This window comes from Magnolia sinica, chromosome 11 (assembly GCF_029962835.1).
Source record: "Magnolia sinica isolate HGM2019 chromosome 11, MsV1, whole genome shotgun sequence".
NCBI lineage: Eukaryota > Viridiplantae > Streptophyta > Magnoliopsida > Magnoliales > Magnoliaceae > Magnolia > Magnolia sinica.
This window is the reverse complement of record NC_080583.1, coordinates 80112219-80130009: the sequence shown is the minus strand read 5'-3', so window position 1 is coordinate 80130009 and position 17791 is coordinate 80112219. Positions and strand designations below refer to the sequence as shown.

Genomic DNA, 17791 nt, shown 5'->3' with positions numbered 1-17791 from the left:
GTAGCATGTGTGAAAGAAGAAAAAACCACATTCTCCAGAAATCCAAAACGCTGAAAAGCTTCATAAACACTCCTTGTGTTTCCTAATCAAATACAACTAGTCCTATGAACTTGTGAATTTTAATACTGAGGTAATGACGATGAATGATAGATTCTGAATTGTTACTAAATTTAGGGTTTAAGGGTGAGAATATGAGGAAGTTGTAAAGTTGGATGGGTGCTTTGATTGAGATTTAGTGTGTTCTTGCAGTTGTTATTATGTGACATATGGTTCTTAAATCCTAGAGCGATAGGGATTTTGGCATGGTTTAATTTTTAAACATATAGTTACATATGGTTTTGCGATGAGTATTATGTAGTGTGGCCCACATGTAAGGGTCCACTTGATCTTCCTCATGTAAGGGTGGAATCTCTTGCCACAACATGTCCACTTGATGAATGTACAATTTCAAGTACATGTGCCGCCATATGTATAGGGTCCATTATATTCTTATTCAATTCTAAGCTCTCAACAGCTCGTTTGGTAAAAGAGGTAACACCTCTAGCCGTGCTCTCTAAGCAGTAGATCCTTTGAAGCCTGCTTTCACGTCGGCCCAAGGGTCTTAGCGTGAAACTACCAGATCTGCCTGTTGAGTTTAAAAGAGAGACGCAATGTTTTTTGTTTTTGTTAGCTAGTCTTAATTTAGCGTGGATATGTTTTATATTTATAAATGTCTTTAATAGTTATTCTTTCAGCTTGCTCTTTTGTTTGCATAGATATTAATTATTTTTAGTGTTCTAGTTGTAGTGTAGGATAATTAGTTGTCCATTTGAGGATTTTTATGTTGCCAGACATAGATTGAGTGTGTTCTTGGATGTATAGAAATTCTCAAATTGTCCATTTTTGGACAGTTCAATGTTAGATAGATAATAACGTTTTCATTTATTCTAATTTAAATACACATGCTTGTTTCGGTTCGTCTCTCATAATTCTCTCTGGATATATTTCTTGCATTTATTTACTCATCAAATATTCACACTTTGTGTGGATAGTGGACGTGTGAATGAAATACAAGATTAATATATTTTGGAGAGATAAGGGGAGATGCTGCCGAAATTTTCGCATGGCATTTAAATTGAATAATGAAAGCATTACTATCAATTCAACATTGAATGGGTAATTGATTTAAACGCTTAGGAAATTGTTAAAAGTTTAGAGGACATTTATAAACACATGATATACTACTTAGGAAATTCTTTACTAAGATTAGATGGAATTGTTTCATATATTTAGAGATGGCTAGTGAGGATGAAGTCCCAACTACCCCTGGTGCCGGTGCGTCAGCCACATCACCTCTTGTTGTTGAGGGAGTGAGGTCTTCAACTGCATATAAAGGAAAGAAACGGTCAGCTGTCTGGGATGATTTCGAAGAAGTAGTAGTTAAGAATGTCACTAAGATCAGATGTCTGCACTGCAAAAGTTTATACAGCAAAAATGCCGGGGGTTCAACTTCTCATTTAAACAGACATAGGGAAAGTTGTGCAAGGAGACGTAGAATTTCACCTTCAAGCCAACAATTGCTATCGTTTACAAAGTTCGAAGGATCTGCTTCTGAAGGTACACTTACTACTCATAAGTTTGAAAAAGGGAAGCTGAAGGAGTGGTTTGCAAAGCTTATTATCATTGATGAATAAGACGAATCTCCTCTACAGTAGTGTCTTCAGTTTGTATTTGATGTTTTATTTTATGCTTTGTTATGTTATTAAATGTATGTAGATGTACTAAAATTATAATTTTAACTCGATACTTTCGACTTCCTAGTTCTGAGTTTCGACATTATATAATTGCGAAAACTAAACTCTAATTCAAATTCGTAAGCTCGAAACTTAACTCGAAACTCGGCTCGAAAAACGAACTTAAACACGGCTCGAAAGCTCGAGCTCGAATTCGGCTCGAAAAACGAACTCGAACACTGCTCGAATGCTCGAGCTCGAAAGCTCGAAACAGGCTCGAACTGGTCCGATTGCTAACCGAGCCGAGTTGGAGATGCTGGCTCGGTCACCGAGCTGAGTCGAGTTCAAGCTGAGTGTGCCTGGTGACCGAGCCGAGCTGAGCCCAACTCGACTCGGTTCGGCTCGATGTACACCCCTAGTTCTAACATTTCACCACTTCACATTCATTCAAATTCTCATCTCAGAAAGTAATTTCAATCCAAATGCTCAAATGGGTATCCTTTAAATGCTGTCCATTTTCAAGATGGTGAGCAGTGTTTTAAATAGCTGTAGCGTGTTGCGTAGCGTTCAATCCTCCGTAGGGTGTAGCGAAATTGCATAGCGTGTAGCGTAAGCTACACAATACTTTTAAAAAAAAAAAAATTATTTTTTTAAAATATGATAAATATTATCAGCCACATATTTCTATGCAAAATCTTTTTCTCTCTTTTTCTTCAAACACTCTTCTCTCTTTAGGTCACCACTTAACAAAAAAAAACACGTCACAAACAAATCAGTGAATCACAAAAATCAACATTAACTTGCGAAAATTAATATATTAGTTCCCACATGGACCACACAATAAAAAACAATGCACACATGCACGCCACAATGGGCCCACTGTAGAAAACAATGTAAATCCACCCCTTCACGCACCTCAGTGGCCCTCATGTGGATCACACCATAAAAAATAATGTAAATCCAACCCTTCATGCACCTTAGTGGGCCCCACGTGGGTCACACCATAAAAAATAATGCACATCCACACATACGCACACCACAATGGGCCTCACGTGGGCCATACCACAGAAAAAATCTATATCTACAGAGATATTGAAAAAGAAAAAGAAAAAAAATTATAAAGAACAAAAAAAGTACAGTACCTGGCATCTTAAAAGGAAAAAAATGAGAAAAAACTCAAAATACCAAGTTATTTTCATTGTACATCGAAAAAAATTCAAAAAAAAGGAGTGTGCGTACCTATTTTTGTCTCAAGATGAGATTGAATTAATGAAATATGCAAAAGTTGAAGCTCCATAGCCGACCGCAACCGGAATAGGGGAAATCTGATTTCTCCATTATTTCTTCTCCATTGTTGATGAAACTGCACCAAATGGAGCTCCTTGTAGTCTCCAACAATCGGCCAAAGAAGCCCCTTCGAAGGGCCTTTCTATTGCAAGATTGAAGAGGAGGGAGAGGAAGCAGCATCGGTTTAGGGCCAGTTGTCGAATACATTGTTCGAAATGACTTTTTAAAAAAAAAAAAAAAAATTTAAAAACTTACTGTTGTGGTGTGAGTTCACCACCATTTACGGCAGTGAAAAAACAAAAAAAAAAAATCACCACAGGTAGCGCGTGCTACCTGCGATACGCGCTACGCGTTCATAGTGTACGCTACCACCCCTGTAGCATGCGCTACAGTGGATTTACGCTACTGTACACGCTACGTAGCGTTTTTCGAGCGCTAAGCTACGTACGCTACTCAAAACACTGATGGTGAGTCCTTTTTTTTTTTCTTCTTGATTTAATTGTTATTTTATTTTCTTGATTACTTCGCTATTTTCTTGGGGTTGAATATGGTGAGCATTCCCTGCAATTTATCAAAATGGGGAGATGTCAGTCGACTGGATAGACGGTACGTGTGCATCAATCCATACAGTCCAAATCATTGGCCCAATGTGGATTGGAGGAAGGGATGAAAATGACACTGATTGTATGATCCGAACTGTTTGATTTGTGTTCATCAATCCATACAGTCAAAATCAATGGCGTGCATTCCCCACCGTTTATCAAAATGGGGCGTGGTCCACCGGGCACATGGTACGAGTCTGTGGCGGAAATCTGTACAGTCCAAAATCATGGGCCCCACAGTGGATTGGAGCATGGTCTGAAATTGACACTGATTGGATGATATTAGCTGTTTGATTGTATGCATTGAAGGCGGCAGAATAGTTCTTGGTGGGGTTTTCGGGCTATACTTCTTGGATGGGTTGTATTATACCTTTCTTGTTGGGGTTGTCTGTGAGGAGCTGATATTTCAACCTTTTTCCTTACCCTTTACAATGGAAAGGGGTGTATGCATAAAGAAGTAGGGGTTAAAATGTCAATTCTTCTGTTTTTCCTTCCCCCTTTGTTTGGTCTGTCTATGGTGTGATTTGCCCACCATTTGGCAAATATTGGCACAGCAAACCCAATGTACACTTGCATACATGTATGTCGCTCCTAACTATCCACAATGTGGGCACGCAGTGGATTAAGCATGGCCTTAAAATGGCGCTGATTGGATGCTCCTATTTGATTGATGAGCATCGATTCGATGGTTGAAAATTCAGTATGTGAGAGATCATATGGCTGGGATTGTCCAATGGTCTGATTGGAGTGAGTTTGGGCCATGCTCCATACGGACCACGATGGACAGTTTGCCACTGTGCGATAAATGGTGGTGAATGTGCACCAGTCTCCTCCATTGCTGCCTACATTTTTCTTTTTTGACCATATCAATGTTCCTCTTATTCTTTCCAAATGGGTCCTTCCTGTTTTGATTGTTTTCACTGTGTCGTATGCAAAATGGGTGTTTGGAGTAGATTTATCACCTACAAATGAACCTGTTAAGAATATATCGAAAGATGGAACAGTTCCCTCCACAGAAGCAGAAGCAGAAGCAAAGGAGACTACTATCAGTATCACTGTTGTTGGAGCTTCTGGGGACCTTGCTAAGAAGAAGATTTTTCCAGCTCTTTTTGCTCTTTTTTATGAAGATTGTCTTCCCCAGGTTCAATCCCTTGTCATTTTCTTTTGAATTGCTTGTAAATACGTGTTGGTCCAATGAAATCTGAAATGGGTGGATTTTCCTCATTTGGTTTTGCAGCATTTTACAGTTTTTGGTTACGCTCGTAGTAAACTGACTGATGAGGAGCTGAGGAATATGATTAGTAGTACTCTCACATGCAGAATTGATAAGCGGTATTCTTTTGAAGCTAATTTGATAACTGATCTTTGATTCGATTGCACTTTTGTCCTATTATTATTATTTTTCTGTGTTTGCACATAAATCACTACCAATTTGTTGGTCACCTACAGTCAGCCTGTTTAATGGTTGGGTTGGAAAGGCTCAGACTCGAGCTTGGCATGTTTAGTAATTGGGTCTGAAACAGTGTTGACCTGAATCGCCAACCTGACATGTTTTCCGTTCTGAAGCATGCAATCCGTGTTACGGGCCATTCTGATCAGGATCGTTGTTTTTACTGACCCGAAATGTTGTTTTAAACTCTAAGTGTTGATCAAGTTATAACTATGAGCTTTGCTAAGCCCACACGCCACACATGTTGCATCATGGCATGATAGGTCTGAGATCCAATCCATTCATCATGATGACACCACTATATTGATGACCTAGCCCAAGTATCAGGTTGATCCACTGGGTAGGTGGGCCATAGTTAGCAAAACAAATTTGTGGCTTTGAAAAAACTTGGTTGATGTTTTCTAGCTGTAGACACCGCACCACAACAATGATGCACCTTATCTTGGATCATTCAAGATGACTCGTGAGCTTGGAAACCCCTTGGGAATACAGTCCAATCAATCCAAACCACATTAAGGCCCAATCGGCCCAACTGAGCTAATAGGATTTATAAGGGACTTGGAGTGCAAAAACCTTTGCCAAGGTGGCCAACATCGCCCCTAAGCCATCCATAATGGATAATCGCCCATTGTGGATTTACAACTGGTGCTAGAGGCAATAGGGCCACTAGCTAGGCCTGTTCTAGCAAGCCCATACGAAGAACGGGGCTGCAGAGTCGCTGTGACAAAAAATGCAAAAACTGTGAACAGGTGGCAATCCCATTGCCACCCAAATCTTTGTAAATCTAGATAGGTACCAGGATATCTCCCGAGATCTCTCTGGATAGCAATAAAGAAAAACTAGCGGCTAGGGGGCAATCGAATTGCCACCCCCGGGATAAAACGGCCATTTCACCCTCCCAAAGAGTGACCTGTTCTACCACTTATCAAAGTAAATCCATAATGCCACATGTCCTCCAACTGTTTAGATCATGCCATGTGGCAATGTTTGCTCTCCAAGTTGCTAGAATTTACCAAATTACCAGGGCCAGCCTCTATAAATAGAGGTTCACTCTCATTTCTAAGGGAGAGAGGCTGTGAAAGTGAGAGGCATTTAGTGTTGCCTTGACCTCCCACTCCCCTTGACTTAGAGGTGCTGAACCCAGGTTGGTGTATGGCCACACTAACCCATCCACCTGTTTCCATTTTGGGCCTACATGCTGAGTGGAGTGGATTTATGTTTTGGGAAAACATGTAAAAGGTCAGACCAACCTGATGGATGGATTGAATCTCGCACTGCTGGCACATGTGTGGCATATACAATGAGCTTTTTTGCACACGCATGCAGATAGTGATAGCATGCAATGGCCATGCTAAGCCATCCACCTCTATAGTTATATTAGAATGTGGAGATTTATATTTGATTCATGCAATAGCATGCAAATGATATAATTCTGTCGATTTTTTCTGATTTCTTTCCGATATGGTTTACAGGGAAAATTGCAGCCACAAGATGGTGCAATTCTTACAGAGGTGTTTCTACCATTCAGGTCAGTACAGTTCTGAGGATAATTTCTTGGAGCTAGACAGAAAGCTGAAAGAAAAGGAGGTAATGGCCTAACCATGTTATGGTAGTGTTATTTTAGAAATTTTGATCTCCATCATGCTACCTCCCCTTTATGTTTGATTTTGTAGTGTTGACAGTTGTATTCTACTTCTCTACTATGCGTGACAGTTGATAACTATCCTTAGCTTGACGTTTCCCAATCACATTCACATGTATAATGCACCCCACCACACGTTCCAATGTGGCACACCATTGTGAGATCCAGGCCACCCATCAAGTGGCCCCCTTCCCCCCTGTAGATGTCCTGTCTGAAAAGATCACATCGGTCCACTCATCACAGGGTCACAATGTTAGAAACAAATGAGCAGCTTAGAAACCATGCTTTTTATCCATCCATTTGTTTCAGAAACAAATCCATCCATTCCAAGTTGGTCATCTAGTGATTGGAGGATACATGTGGAGGGGTGATAAGTCCTCGAATAAGCTTCTTATGAAGAAATGACAATCAACTTCAACATGCTTCATTTGTTCGTGAAAACTAGATTAGTACCCATCCTAGTAGTGGGATTGAGTAACTCGGTTGAGTTTTTTGAGTTTTGAATATCAAGACTCTGGGAATATTTAATATTTTGAAAACTATTATTGCAGGGTCCTGACCCAGTTGAGTTTCGGCTAGTCATGACCAAATCGACTTTCAAGCAAGTCTCGAGTTTTTTGAGTTTTCAAATAGTAGTTGGCAGATTAGGGGATCGAGAAAAATAGACACCTGAATGCAAAGTTAGACCCCTTGCAGCTCACAGTCTCTGTGCGGCATTGGTTTCATTTACATAGTTTTCAAACACTTGCACCTTGTGAAGATAGGAAGCACGAAGTCTTGAATGTCTCTGTGCGGCATTTTCAGTTATCAATTACTGTTAAAAGATATCATGTTTATTCCCATCGAGATACATTTTTTTTTTACCCTACATCCAACCTCAACTTCGCAAAAAAAAGAGAAGAAAAAACTCAGTCTTAGTGCAATCAGATTATAAAGTAGATTCTGTTATGTTTTGAAATATGAAATTCTTTTAGGCTGGGAGATTGCCGAATAGGCTATTTTATTTGTCAATTCCTCCGAATATATTTGTGGATGCCGTAAGATGTGCTAGCTATTGCGCTTCTTCTGCAACTGGGTGGACTAGAGTCATTGTCGAAAAGCCGTTTGGTCGAGACTCCGAGTCATCTGGAGAGCTGACAAGATGTTTGAAGCAGTACTTAACTGAGGACCAAATCTTTAGGTATACCTGCAATACACTGATGATACGATGCCTTCCATTTTAGATCCGAAATGTGGGTTAGGTGGCCCCACCATCTAGATGTCCTGTCCACTCATTAGGCAGCCCCCACGTGTACATGGAATTTGGACCATCCGCAATCTTTTTTTCCAACTGTCCATGCATCGCCATACGATGAGTTGACCCATCATCATTTTTGAGTCTGGTCATCTACATGGTGGGGCCTACCTGATGCATGTGTAGAGTAGCATGTGTTCTTAGCGAAGCTTTGAAAGTAGAAATAATGCTGACATTGTTTATAGGATTGATCATTATTTGGGCAAGGAGCTTGTCGAGAATCTCTCCGTGCTTCGCTTCTCCAACCTTGTTTTCGAACCATTATGGTCCAGACAATACATCAGAAACGTGCAGCTGATATTCTCTGAAGATTTCGGAGTAGAAGGCCGAGGCGGGTTAGTCCGGACATTTCAAATTCTCTCCCCGGGAGCATTGTTCTGTTTAAGGTTGGAAACTCTTTCACCAGGTTTTCTTCCTCATCTTTTCAGGTATTTCGACAGCTACGGAATCATCCGAGATATAATGCAGAACCATCTCCTTCAAATTCTCGCTTTATTTGCCATGGAGACACCTGTCAGTTTGGATGCAGAGGACGTCAGGAATGAAAAGGTCCTAGAAGTGAACTAATGCTTGTGGGGCCCATCTTTCAGGGATCCAGACTCTTCTTGCCCCACGGTAGATCTGGCAGTCATTTAAACATGCCATCTGATAACTAGCATACTCAGGGACGGTTAAATTGAAATATAAGCGATATGGTCCATATAAAAAGGCCAAAAATCCAATGACTGGATGGCTAAGATTGTCAATGGAGATGTTTGCTCCATCCTCCATCGATGTCAAGGCCCACCATGTGAATGAGCCGAGTCCCTGAATGATGGGGTGTCACCTGTATGGAATGCTTTACCCAAATGAAAGTGCTTGCTTACATTCGGTGTGGTCTGTGTTCAGGTCAAAGTTCTACGATCAATGCGGACGTTACAGCTCGATGATGTGGTTGTGGGACAATATAAGGGTCATACAAAGGGAAGTAAAACTTATCCCTCATATACAGATGACCCCACCGTTCCTAACCATAGCTTGACAGCTACATTCGCCGCGGCTGCTTTGTTCATTGACAATGCAAGATGGGATGGGGTGCCTTTCCTGATGAAAGCTGGTAAAGCGCTACATAACCGGAGGTATGATTGCCTTTCTGCATTCTCTTGGGTGACTTCGGTGAAGCCTGCACACGCATTATCCAAGATGTCCATCAGGTGGGCCCACTGTATAGATATCCTGGCCATAAATCAGGCTGACCTATCATAAGGAGGGCAAAACTGTACTGAAGATTGGATGCAAGGGCTGACCCAATGGTCCCTGATGAGTGGACTGGCCTGATTTTGGGGCCAGCAAACCTAACACAGTGGGGCCCACCTGATGGGTGAGTTGGGTCTCTCGCACAGTTGGCATATCTGAATCACACCCTGGCCACACGCATGCGGGCTTGGCGGAACTCTTCTTTGGTTTTGTTTCATTGTAGTGCCTGAAAATCTTGTTGCTTCGAGAATCCAGAGCGGAGATCCGGGTTCAGTTCAGGCATGTCCCAGGTAACTTGTACAAGGGGAAGTTTGGAATGGATATGGATGAAGCGACTAACGAGCTTGTGATTCGAGTGCAACCCGATGAAGCAATCTATCTGACAATCAACAACAAGATTCCAGGGTTGGGCATGAGACTTGACCGCAGTAACCTGAACCTACTTCACAAAGCGAGGTAAGGAATTTTCTGAAATCCATGTCTCACTAGGATGATGCTGTCTTTTCTGTTTCATTATAAGTTTCTTAAAATCTTATTGAAGAAGATCATTTATAAGTTTTAAAACAGGCAGAACTTTCCAAGAAGAGTTGCTCGCTAAGTTGACTGTGGTCATGCACTTTGTTTAAAAGGAAAAAAGTGTCCTAATTCCTCCTAGGAACTGGTTCTCATGAGAACCTCTGAGAACCCTATGAGGACTCTCCCACATGGTGTGTATATGCAATCCAGGACACACTGACCCCTCATTTGGCTTGGATGAAGGGGCAGGCAAAAATCACGTTTGCAACACAGGTGGGCCCTGGTGAAAATCATAAGTAGGCATCCCCTCCCACTTTGCTGTGGCCTGCCTGATATTTGGATTGGGCTGATTTCAGGAGGTGATGTGTCTGGTAGACAGATTGGATGCTGTGTCCACATCATGTGGGATGAGTTCTCACAGGGTTCTCATGAGAACCGGTTCGAGGAGAAAATTTCTCCAACATATGCCATATTGTGTGAGTTATGCTGTGAATGCTCATGCAAGCAAGAAATAATGAGAAAGGATTCAATTCTATTAGTATCGTGTTAGTCATCAAGCATTCAACATCTTTACACTTGCTACACGTGTATGAGTTTGGGAACCGATTAGATCCCATTTGGGATTGGGCGTACACCAAGAATCATGCTGTCGGTTGATCCTACCCACTGATTGGAGGATTCTTGGAAATTATAAATAATTGTCATAAAAGATTTGAACCAATGGTCAATGTTCAATGGGCCTGAATCCTCCAATTGATTGATGATAGGGTTATCTGACTAGTGAGATTTTTCTTGTATGGCCGATCCATGGTAGGGAAGAATAGATGAACAATCCAGATTTCATGCATGTATAAGTGTCACATGAATACAGATTGAGTGCTTCATAACTCTCAAAAAATAAGGCGTTTGCATCCACTTTTAGTGCATTCATTTTGGCCCAAAGTCAATACTTCTAGATATGGTATATGTCAACTAATAAACAAACAAAAAGATGGAAAAATATTCTCAAAGATAACCCTTGAAAGGCCTACAAGGTGGTTTAGAAGACTGATATTCCAAGACGAGAAAACATCAGCTAAACCTGTCCCAAGGCATACTTAAAACCAAACCCTAGATTGTGAAGAGAGAATCTGATTTTGTGTAGACCTCTGAGTGGGGAAAGTGCCTTTTAACTCTTGTCCAAAGTTATCTTTCTTTCTTTAATAATAATAATAATAATATTATTATTATTATTGAAAGGTCTTGTCCAAAGCTTTCCAAGATTCTATTTTACATATCACCTAGAAATATGACATCTCTTATGTCAATGACTATCTTCTTCATTTGAATTGCATCTCTTATGTCAATGACACCAACGGTATATAAATGAATGGAGTTGGGATGTACATGGAATATAATGAAATAGCCGCTTTGAGGTTCCACATGAAATGAACCATAGAACAGAGCCACTGTGATGAAGTTCCAAGAGTTAGGAAAGAAGCTTCGGGCTCATATTGGTCATGGGTTGAGAATGGGAGTTGAACCCTATGAGATCTAATCTCCCACTGTTCCTCTGTAGCTCAATGGTAGAGCGGTTGGCTGATATCTGACTGGTTGTAGATGAATGTGTAATCTTTGAAATATTGGGTGGAAAAATTTGTTTAGATGTTGAGTTTAGAAGAAACATTCAGGTTTATGAAATTCTAATGGTGGAAGAATCCTTGTGTCTGTATGGTGAAATGTTAATGATGGAAGAATCCTTGTGTCTCAACATCTAAATTGAAACTATAAAAAAACAAGAAGATAAAAAAGAAAAAAAAATAAATTATACACTACATAAAGCATACTGTACACGCATGCACCCAAAATACAATATATCGCGAACTTGTAACTTTCTGTAAGTATTTAGCTGTATATTTGCAAAACAATCTTGCCCATTATATATTTATGTATATGTGCACATGCACGTGTGTGTGCTTGTGTGCTTTTTTATGTCTTCTTTGAAGAATGCTTGTCCATTATATTTGAAAAAATCTTTAAACTTATTCGGATGCTTTATTCCAGGAATGCCAAAAACCCAATAGATCACAAATTTGCAAACACACTCAAGAATTTATACCGTTTATTCACATGCTCTAAAATATCCTTTATTTCAGAACTGTTGCTGGTGAGATTGTATGTACAATTGCTTGCGTTCTACTAGTTTGAAACCAACCAGAGCCTAAAGTACATTACTGACCTTGTGAACTAAGAAAATTACATAATTATCATCAGAAGAGCAATGCAACAGGCACAAATATACTCAATCTAACACATCTTTCAAATCTGTAACTTCATATGGGGTCTATTGTGAAGGTACCCAAGGGAAATCCCAGATGCATATGAGAGGCTGCTCCTAGATGCGATGGCAGGGGAGCGCCGTCTGTTCATCAGAAGTGATGAACTTGATGCTGCTTGGGCACTTTTCACGCCGTTGTTGAAGGAACTGGAAGAAAAGAAGATTGCGCCAGAGCTTTATCCGTATGGCAGCAGAGGGCCAGTGGGGGAGCATTATCTTGCTGCTAAATACAATGTTCGATGGGGAGATCTCACCAGCGACGACTCTTAGTGAATTTCTCCCATTTGGGTCAGTTTCTGTCAACCTCTATGTTCATAAGAATGACAGTAGAATGTGGAAACCAATGCATGTGGAACTTCACTAAATGTTTTTACCATGATTCTTTTCACTATATGATGTACATACACCTAAAAATGAAGAAGGAATTTTCTTGGGTTGGTTTTTGTTTCATTTTTTTTCATGGCTGTTCAACTGCCTGTTACAAATGTGTATCTAGCATGATTTGTTTTGTTGTATGTGTTCTTGCTTGATTTTGTATTGCGGTCAATGATTAGTAGTTCGGTCCAACTCAAGGGGAAAGCCCAACCCATGAATCAGGCCCAAGCTAGGAAATCTAGCCCATTATTTCAGCCCAAGTGCATTCATGATGATGCGTGGTTTTGGGACCATGTTGCATGCATAGAAAAGGGAAGAATTTGAAACAAGGTATTCTGTAATGGTAACGGTGGCCGTAATGGCCACCATCGTTACCTTTACGATAAGGGTCGCAATGGCTGTTGCGGTTTCTTTTTTATTAAAAAAAAAAAACCCTCAAAAATGTTGTATCTACCTTGTAATGGACCGTTACAATGATGTTACGACCTTTACAGGGGGCATAACGGTGGTTACGTGTCATTTTTTCCATAATGGCCATTATTGCCATTGCAATCCCGTAATGTGTAATGTTTTGCCACCTTTTTGTTTACAACAACCTTTACAGCTCCATAACGGCCGTTATGGCATACCATGATTTGAAATCAATGTCATTTTTTCCATAACGGCCATTATTGCCGTTACAATCCCGTAATGTGTAACGTTTTGCCACCTTTTCGTTTACAACAACCTTTACAGCTCCATAACGGCCGTTATGGCATACCATGATTTGAAATCAAAGTATGTCTTGGAAATGTTTCTTTATAGACTTTGAAACTTGTATTTTTTTTTAGAAAGATGTCACATACGTTGGGAACCATAGTTGTTATTAATGTATTTATAAGAGGTAGTTGTTATTGGTCTATGTAAGGACCCATTTTCAATGAGAAAGGAATTCATTTTTTTGAGCAATTCTAACCGGTTGGACTATACCTTAGGTCCAACCAGTATAGATTTTATTAGTTTGAATTAATGTTAATAATTACTAGGTAGAAAGGAGTTATTTCGTGACTTGAAAAATAATATCATGCATTCTTGCATTTATTATTACCTTTATAACACTTTTTTTCTTTCCTTTATTTATTACTAGCAATAACATTCATTAATCACCAATAACCGAAGTGGTTGTACGGTCCAACCAGTTGGACTCGAGAGTTTCTCTATTACAAGAAACCTATTATTTCATGCAAATTTCTAGCAAAAGAGAGAGTTGAGTGATGCCTGTTTGGTTGTGAGTGAGTCCAATCCATACCAGCTGAGTGATTCCTGATTCATCTGCAACTTATGGTTGTAGAAAATTTCAATTCTGACATGTCTGTTGCTTGTGACTTTTTGGTACTTCTAGTTCATGAATGATTCTTATAATTTTTCTGGTGATTGTCATCGTACAAAATTTTATTCCATTCTAAATTCCATAAAAATTATTAAAATTCTTGAAGTAGCAGTTGCTTGAAAATGTCGATTTTCTAAACGGTTTGAAATGTCCTAAAATTAGTGTCATTTGAATTTGGGTCTTATTTTCTCTTCATTTATTTATTTTTTCTTGAAACAAGGCTTATCAAGGTTTGTTTTGCCTTTTGAATCACATCTATCAAAGTTGTATTCAAGAAGATTTACTATTTTGAATTTAATGTATTTAAGCTGTCCATTATAGTCCATCAGAGCAAGTCCATTGTGACCACATTGGGCTGCATCAAAGTGGCATCAGAGGAAGTTCGATTTTGATGGAAGAATTTACAAATAATTCAATGTTAATTTCATCAAATTTGGGCAAACATTTAATATCTTCGAATGCCATCAAGAAAATGGTAGAATTTCCATTTTCTTCCTCCACTATCGTGATGGAAAGTTTCATTGATTAGGGTAAGACTTATTTTTTATGAAGAGGTTAAATGTGAAATTGGGTATGGAAAAGAAGTTGAAGAAATATTTGTATACGGTATTATTGATGAAGAATGTAAGGTTGAGAAGACATGTGATGGTAATGCCATGATTTTGAAGATGGAAAGGTTTGGTGTGACAAAGAATTTTCAATACATAAATGATTTTTATGATTTTTATTATAATTCATCATCAAGTCTATTTTCATCTTACAAAATTTCATTCCATTTTGGATTCCAGAAATATTATCAAAATTCTTGAAGTACTATTTGCCTGAAATTGGCCATTTTCTGGACAATTTCAAAACGTCCTAAAATGGGTTCTGTGCATAATTGCATCCATTAGATGATCCTTACCATTTGATCATTGTCCCATGATAGACAGTCGGACAGAAAGTCCAAGGGTTTATGATTACAAATATTCCCTTGTCATCTTAACATCATTTCCTTTACCATTTCATCTCCTTTAAGGCATGTGAACTCTTACATCACTAGGATTCTTACATCAGTAGACCAAACACGTGCCATCAACATGGTCAGTGGGCCACCAATCTTTTTATGTTAGTCTAATCGATCATATGTACAAAATTGAACTTAAGAACTAGACTCACCTCGACTTTAAAAGATGGTCAGTGGGCCACCAACCTACTTATGTTGCTGATTGATCATACATACACTCTGAACTTAGAAATAGACTTGCATAGCTCTTGAAAGATGGCATTGCCGAAATACCCTTTTGACAGTGGTGGGTCGAATCTAGACCGCCCGTTGATTGCAAAGAGGAGCTTTGTCTGTTGGTGGGGTTCCATTTTCAGTGCCTTGCTTCAGGCTTGCCACGCCAATGCCGTGAGCAGCGTGAAGTTTGTGCAATTTGTTATGATCCCATCCTTCATCGCTAGTTTCTTGAGCAATTATAGTGTCTTTTCGTCAAAACAGAAGGATCGGCACACTATTTCTTGTTCTTGGTAGAGGGTGGCGATGTTCGATACGTCTTCGATCTCTGTGAATTCATGGTGGGGGAATTTGATCTTGGGCGATTGTCTAGATCTGAATATAGCTCTGTCTAGGAAGGGTGGAAGCGTTAGCGGTAAGCCTCCGGCAGTTTCAGCCCATGAGTTTAGAAACTCCACTGTAGATATCCCATCGGCCATGCAATGGTTCATGGCTATTCTAAAAACGAACCCACTGCATTTAAACTAATGCAGGGGCATGTTCACACTGGGTTCGAGTGGGGTCGCCTATGGGATGCAGCGGCACACTCGGGGTGGGTGACCCATGCAATTTGGGGCCCACGGGGGAGGTCTTGTGTTCGATACTCCTTACCAGGGGTGAGTAATGCGCATTTCACACCGGGCTCAAGTGGGGTAGCCCGTGGGATGTTGGGACACACTTGGGGTGGGCAACCCATGTGATTTTGAGCCCACGAAGGGGGTTCGGCCGATGTCCTAATCCATGAGATGTGGTGCCTAGGCTATGAGATAAAGGGATTAATTCGCCATAATCTAACAGTTCGAGCTTTTAGAGCAACTGGTTAATTGTCCTGCATCAAATTGAAAGGTTTAAAGATGGTTTTTGGTTAATTATTAGCCTTGGTTTGAAACCTGCACTGCACCTTATTTTGTTTTTTGCCCTCCTGGGGGTTCGGTCGAGGTTCTAATTCATGAGATGTGGGGCCTGGGCTATGAGATAAATGGATTAATTCCCCATATTCTAACAGTTCGAGCTTTTAGAGCAACTGGTTAATTGTCCTGCATCATAAACCGAGTCACCTAAATATTAAGAGACCAATGTTAATTGTCCTGCATCATAAACCGAGTCACCTAAATATTAAGAGACCAATGTAAATGAGATAGGTGAAGAATTAAGGGAAACTAACCGAGGGCTAGATATACATTATGCATGCATGCATGTACATACATTAGTATGTTGTCCAACTTTTTGGATCTGTTAATAAGTCGGGTCAGGTTTGGGTCTCACCCTTTCGGACCTGGTTAAACTGGGTCGAGTTTTGTAAAAATCCCACTTCTAATTTTATATATATATATATATATATATATATATATATATATATATATATATATATATATATATATATATATATATCGGAAGCGCTCACCTGCGAACCAGTTCGTACGTACTATGTACAAACTTTTTTGAGAACCCATCCTATGTGATGTGGATCCAAAATCTGAACCGTTCATGTGAAGCAGCACCTCGTGAAACCCCTCGGGCCCAAGTTTTACTTTGATCTAAAGCTTTGATGGCCCATGAAAAATGAAAAAATTTTCCTCCCTTGATTTGCATTTCTCTTTGCTATGGCCCAACAGAATTTTAGATCAAGGTGAAAATTTGTCACATGGGGTTTCATGGAATTCCGCATCACATGGACCGTTCAAATTAGACACCCATGACACGTGTACAAAGGTGCGCATGTGCGTAGGTGCACAGGGGAGCATGACTCTCTCTCTCTCTCTCTCTCTCTCTCTCTCTCTCTCTCTCTCTATATATATATATATATATATATATATATATATATATTATGGAGACTTATGCTGATTCACTTCCCTGACAAGCTGGTTTTAAATAAAATATAAAAAATTGGTGGGACAAATCGAACTAGCAACCTCTATAATCTTGCTATCGAGTAGAGTCAGGTCATCTTCGAGTTGACTCGACATGAAGGAATAGCGAGTCGAGTTTTTGGGTTTTTAAACTATGCTATAGACCTTATTGTTCTAAAACTCACCTACTCAAATTGAAAATTGGCCTAGTCAACTTGATTTGGCGAGATTTCGAGCTAAGTCTTTAGGAAACTCAGTTTTAGTATTGACTCAGCCCTAAACAAGGTATTCAATAATGGTAATGGTGGCCATAACGGCTAGCCTTATGGTGATTACATTACGGGCCTACTGAATTAACGCACTTCCATGTGTATGCATGCATGCATGTCTAGAAAATGCATCTAGATTGTTGGTTGTGCACGCATGTCTAGAAAAAAGAAGAATTACATTGTGTTGTGCATTGACTCTTTGTTATTGTTGTTTTTGTTAAATAAAACCTTGGTGAAAATATATATGTTTTTATTAAGTTTAGCTTAAAAATATGAGAAGAGGAGTTAATCATAGAGAAGTCTAGAGAAACCTAGGGGTGGTCTATATAAATATTTGTACTTGGCAAAGCATTTGGTAATTAAGGAAAATTCTAAGTTCTATATACTTCCTAGGAGAGAAGTGCTCCTACTCAAATATTTTCATTTTTACATTAATTTCATCTTCATTTAGCTATACAAGTTAACAGGGCCATAACAGCCATTATGGCTATAACGTAACTGTTCTTGAATACCATGCTTGGGAGGACTCATCGAGTCGACTCGATAACTCGGTCGACTAGACACAACTGGTGGAGACTTGGCCTGAGTTTTTAAATTTTTTTTAAAATAGTATT

The 17791-nt window shown here is 39.6% G+C and overlaps 1 protein-coding gene across 4 annotated transcripts in view; it reads left to right on the top strand.

Annotated features, from left to right (window-relative positions):
• Positions 1–12506, top strand: part of LOC131219459 (glucose-6-phosphate 1-dehydrogenase, chloroplastic-like) — a 56847-nt gene extending 44341 nt beyond the window's left edge. The window contains exons 1-11 of one of the 4 annotated variants that reach the window (XM_058214608.1): positions 2111–2240; positions 3569–3605; positions 4624–4742; positions 4839–4933; positions 6524–6638; positions 7668–7873; positions 8173–8322; positions 8416–8536; positions 8876–9105; positions 9479–9679; positions 12074–12506. In XM_058214608.1, coding sequence (XP_058070591.1) covers positions 3584–3605; positions 4624–4742; positions 4839–4933; positions 6524–6638; positions 7668–7873; positions 8173–8322; positions 8416–8536; positions 8876–9105; positions 9479–9679; positions 12074–12326 — 1512 coding nt within the window. In that variant the 5' untranslated portion in view covers positions 2111–2240; positions 3569–3583 and the 3' untranslated portion in view covers positions 12327–12506. Of the gene's footprint in view, positions 1–1272; positions 1597–2110; positions 2241–3568; positions 3606–4554; positions 4743–4838; positions 4934–6523; positions 6639–7667; positions 7874–8172; positions 8323–8415; positions 8537–8875; positions 9106–9478; positions 9680–12073 lie in introns of those variants that run through there. The other 3 variants (XM_058214607.1, XM_058214606.1, XM_058214600.1) reach the window with 3 other exon arrangements.
• The last annotated feature ends 5285 nt before the right edge of the window (positions 12507–17791 follow it).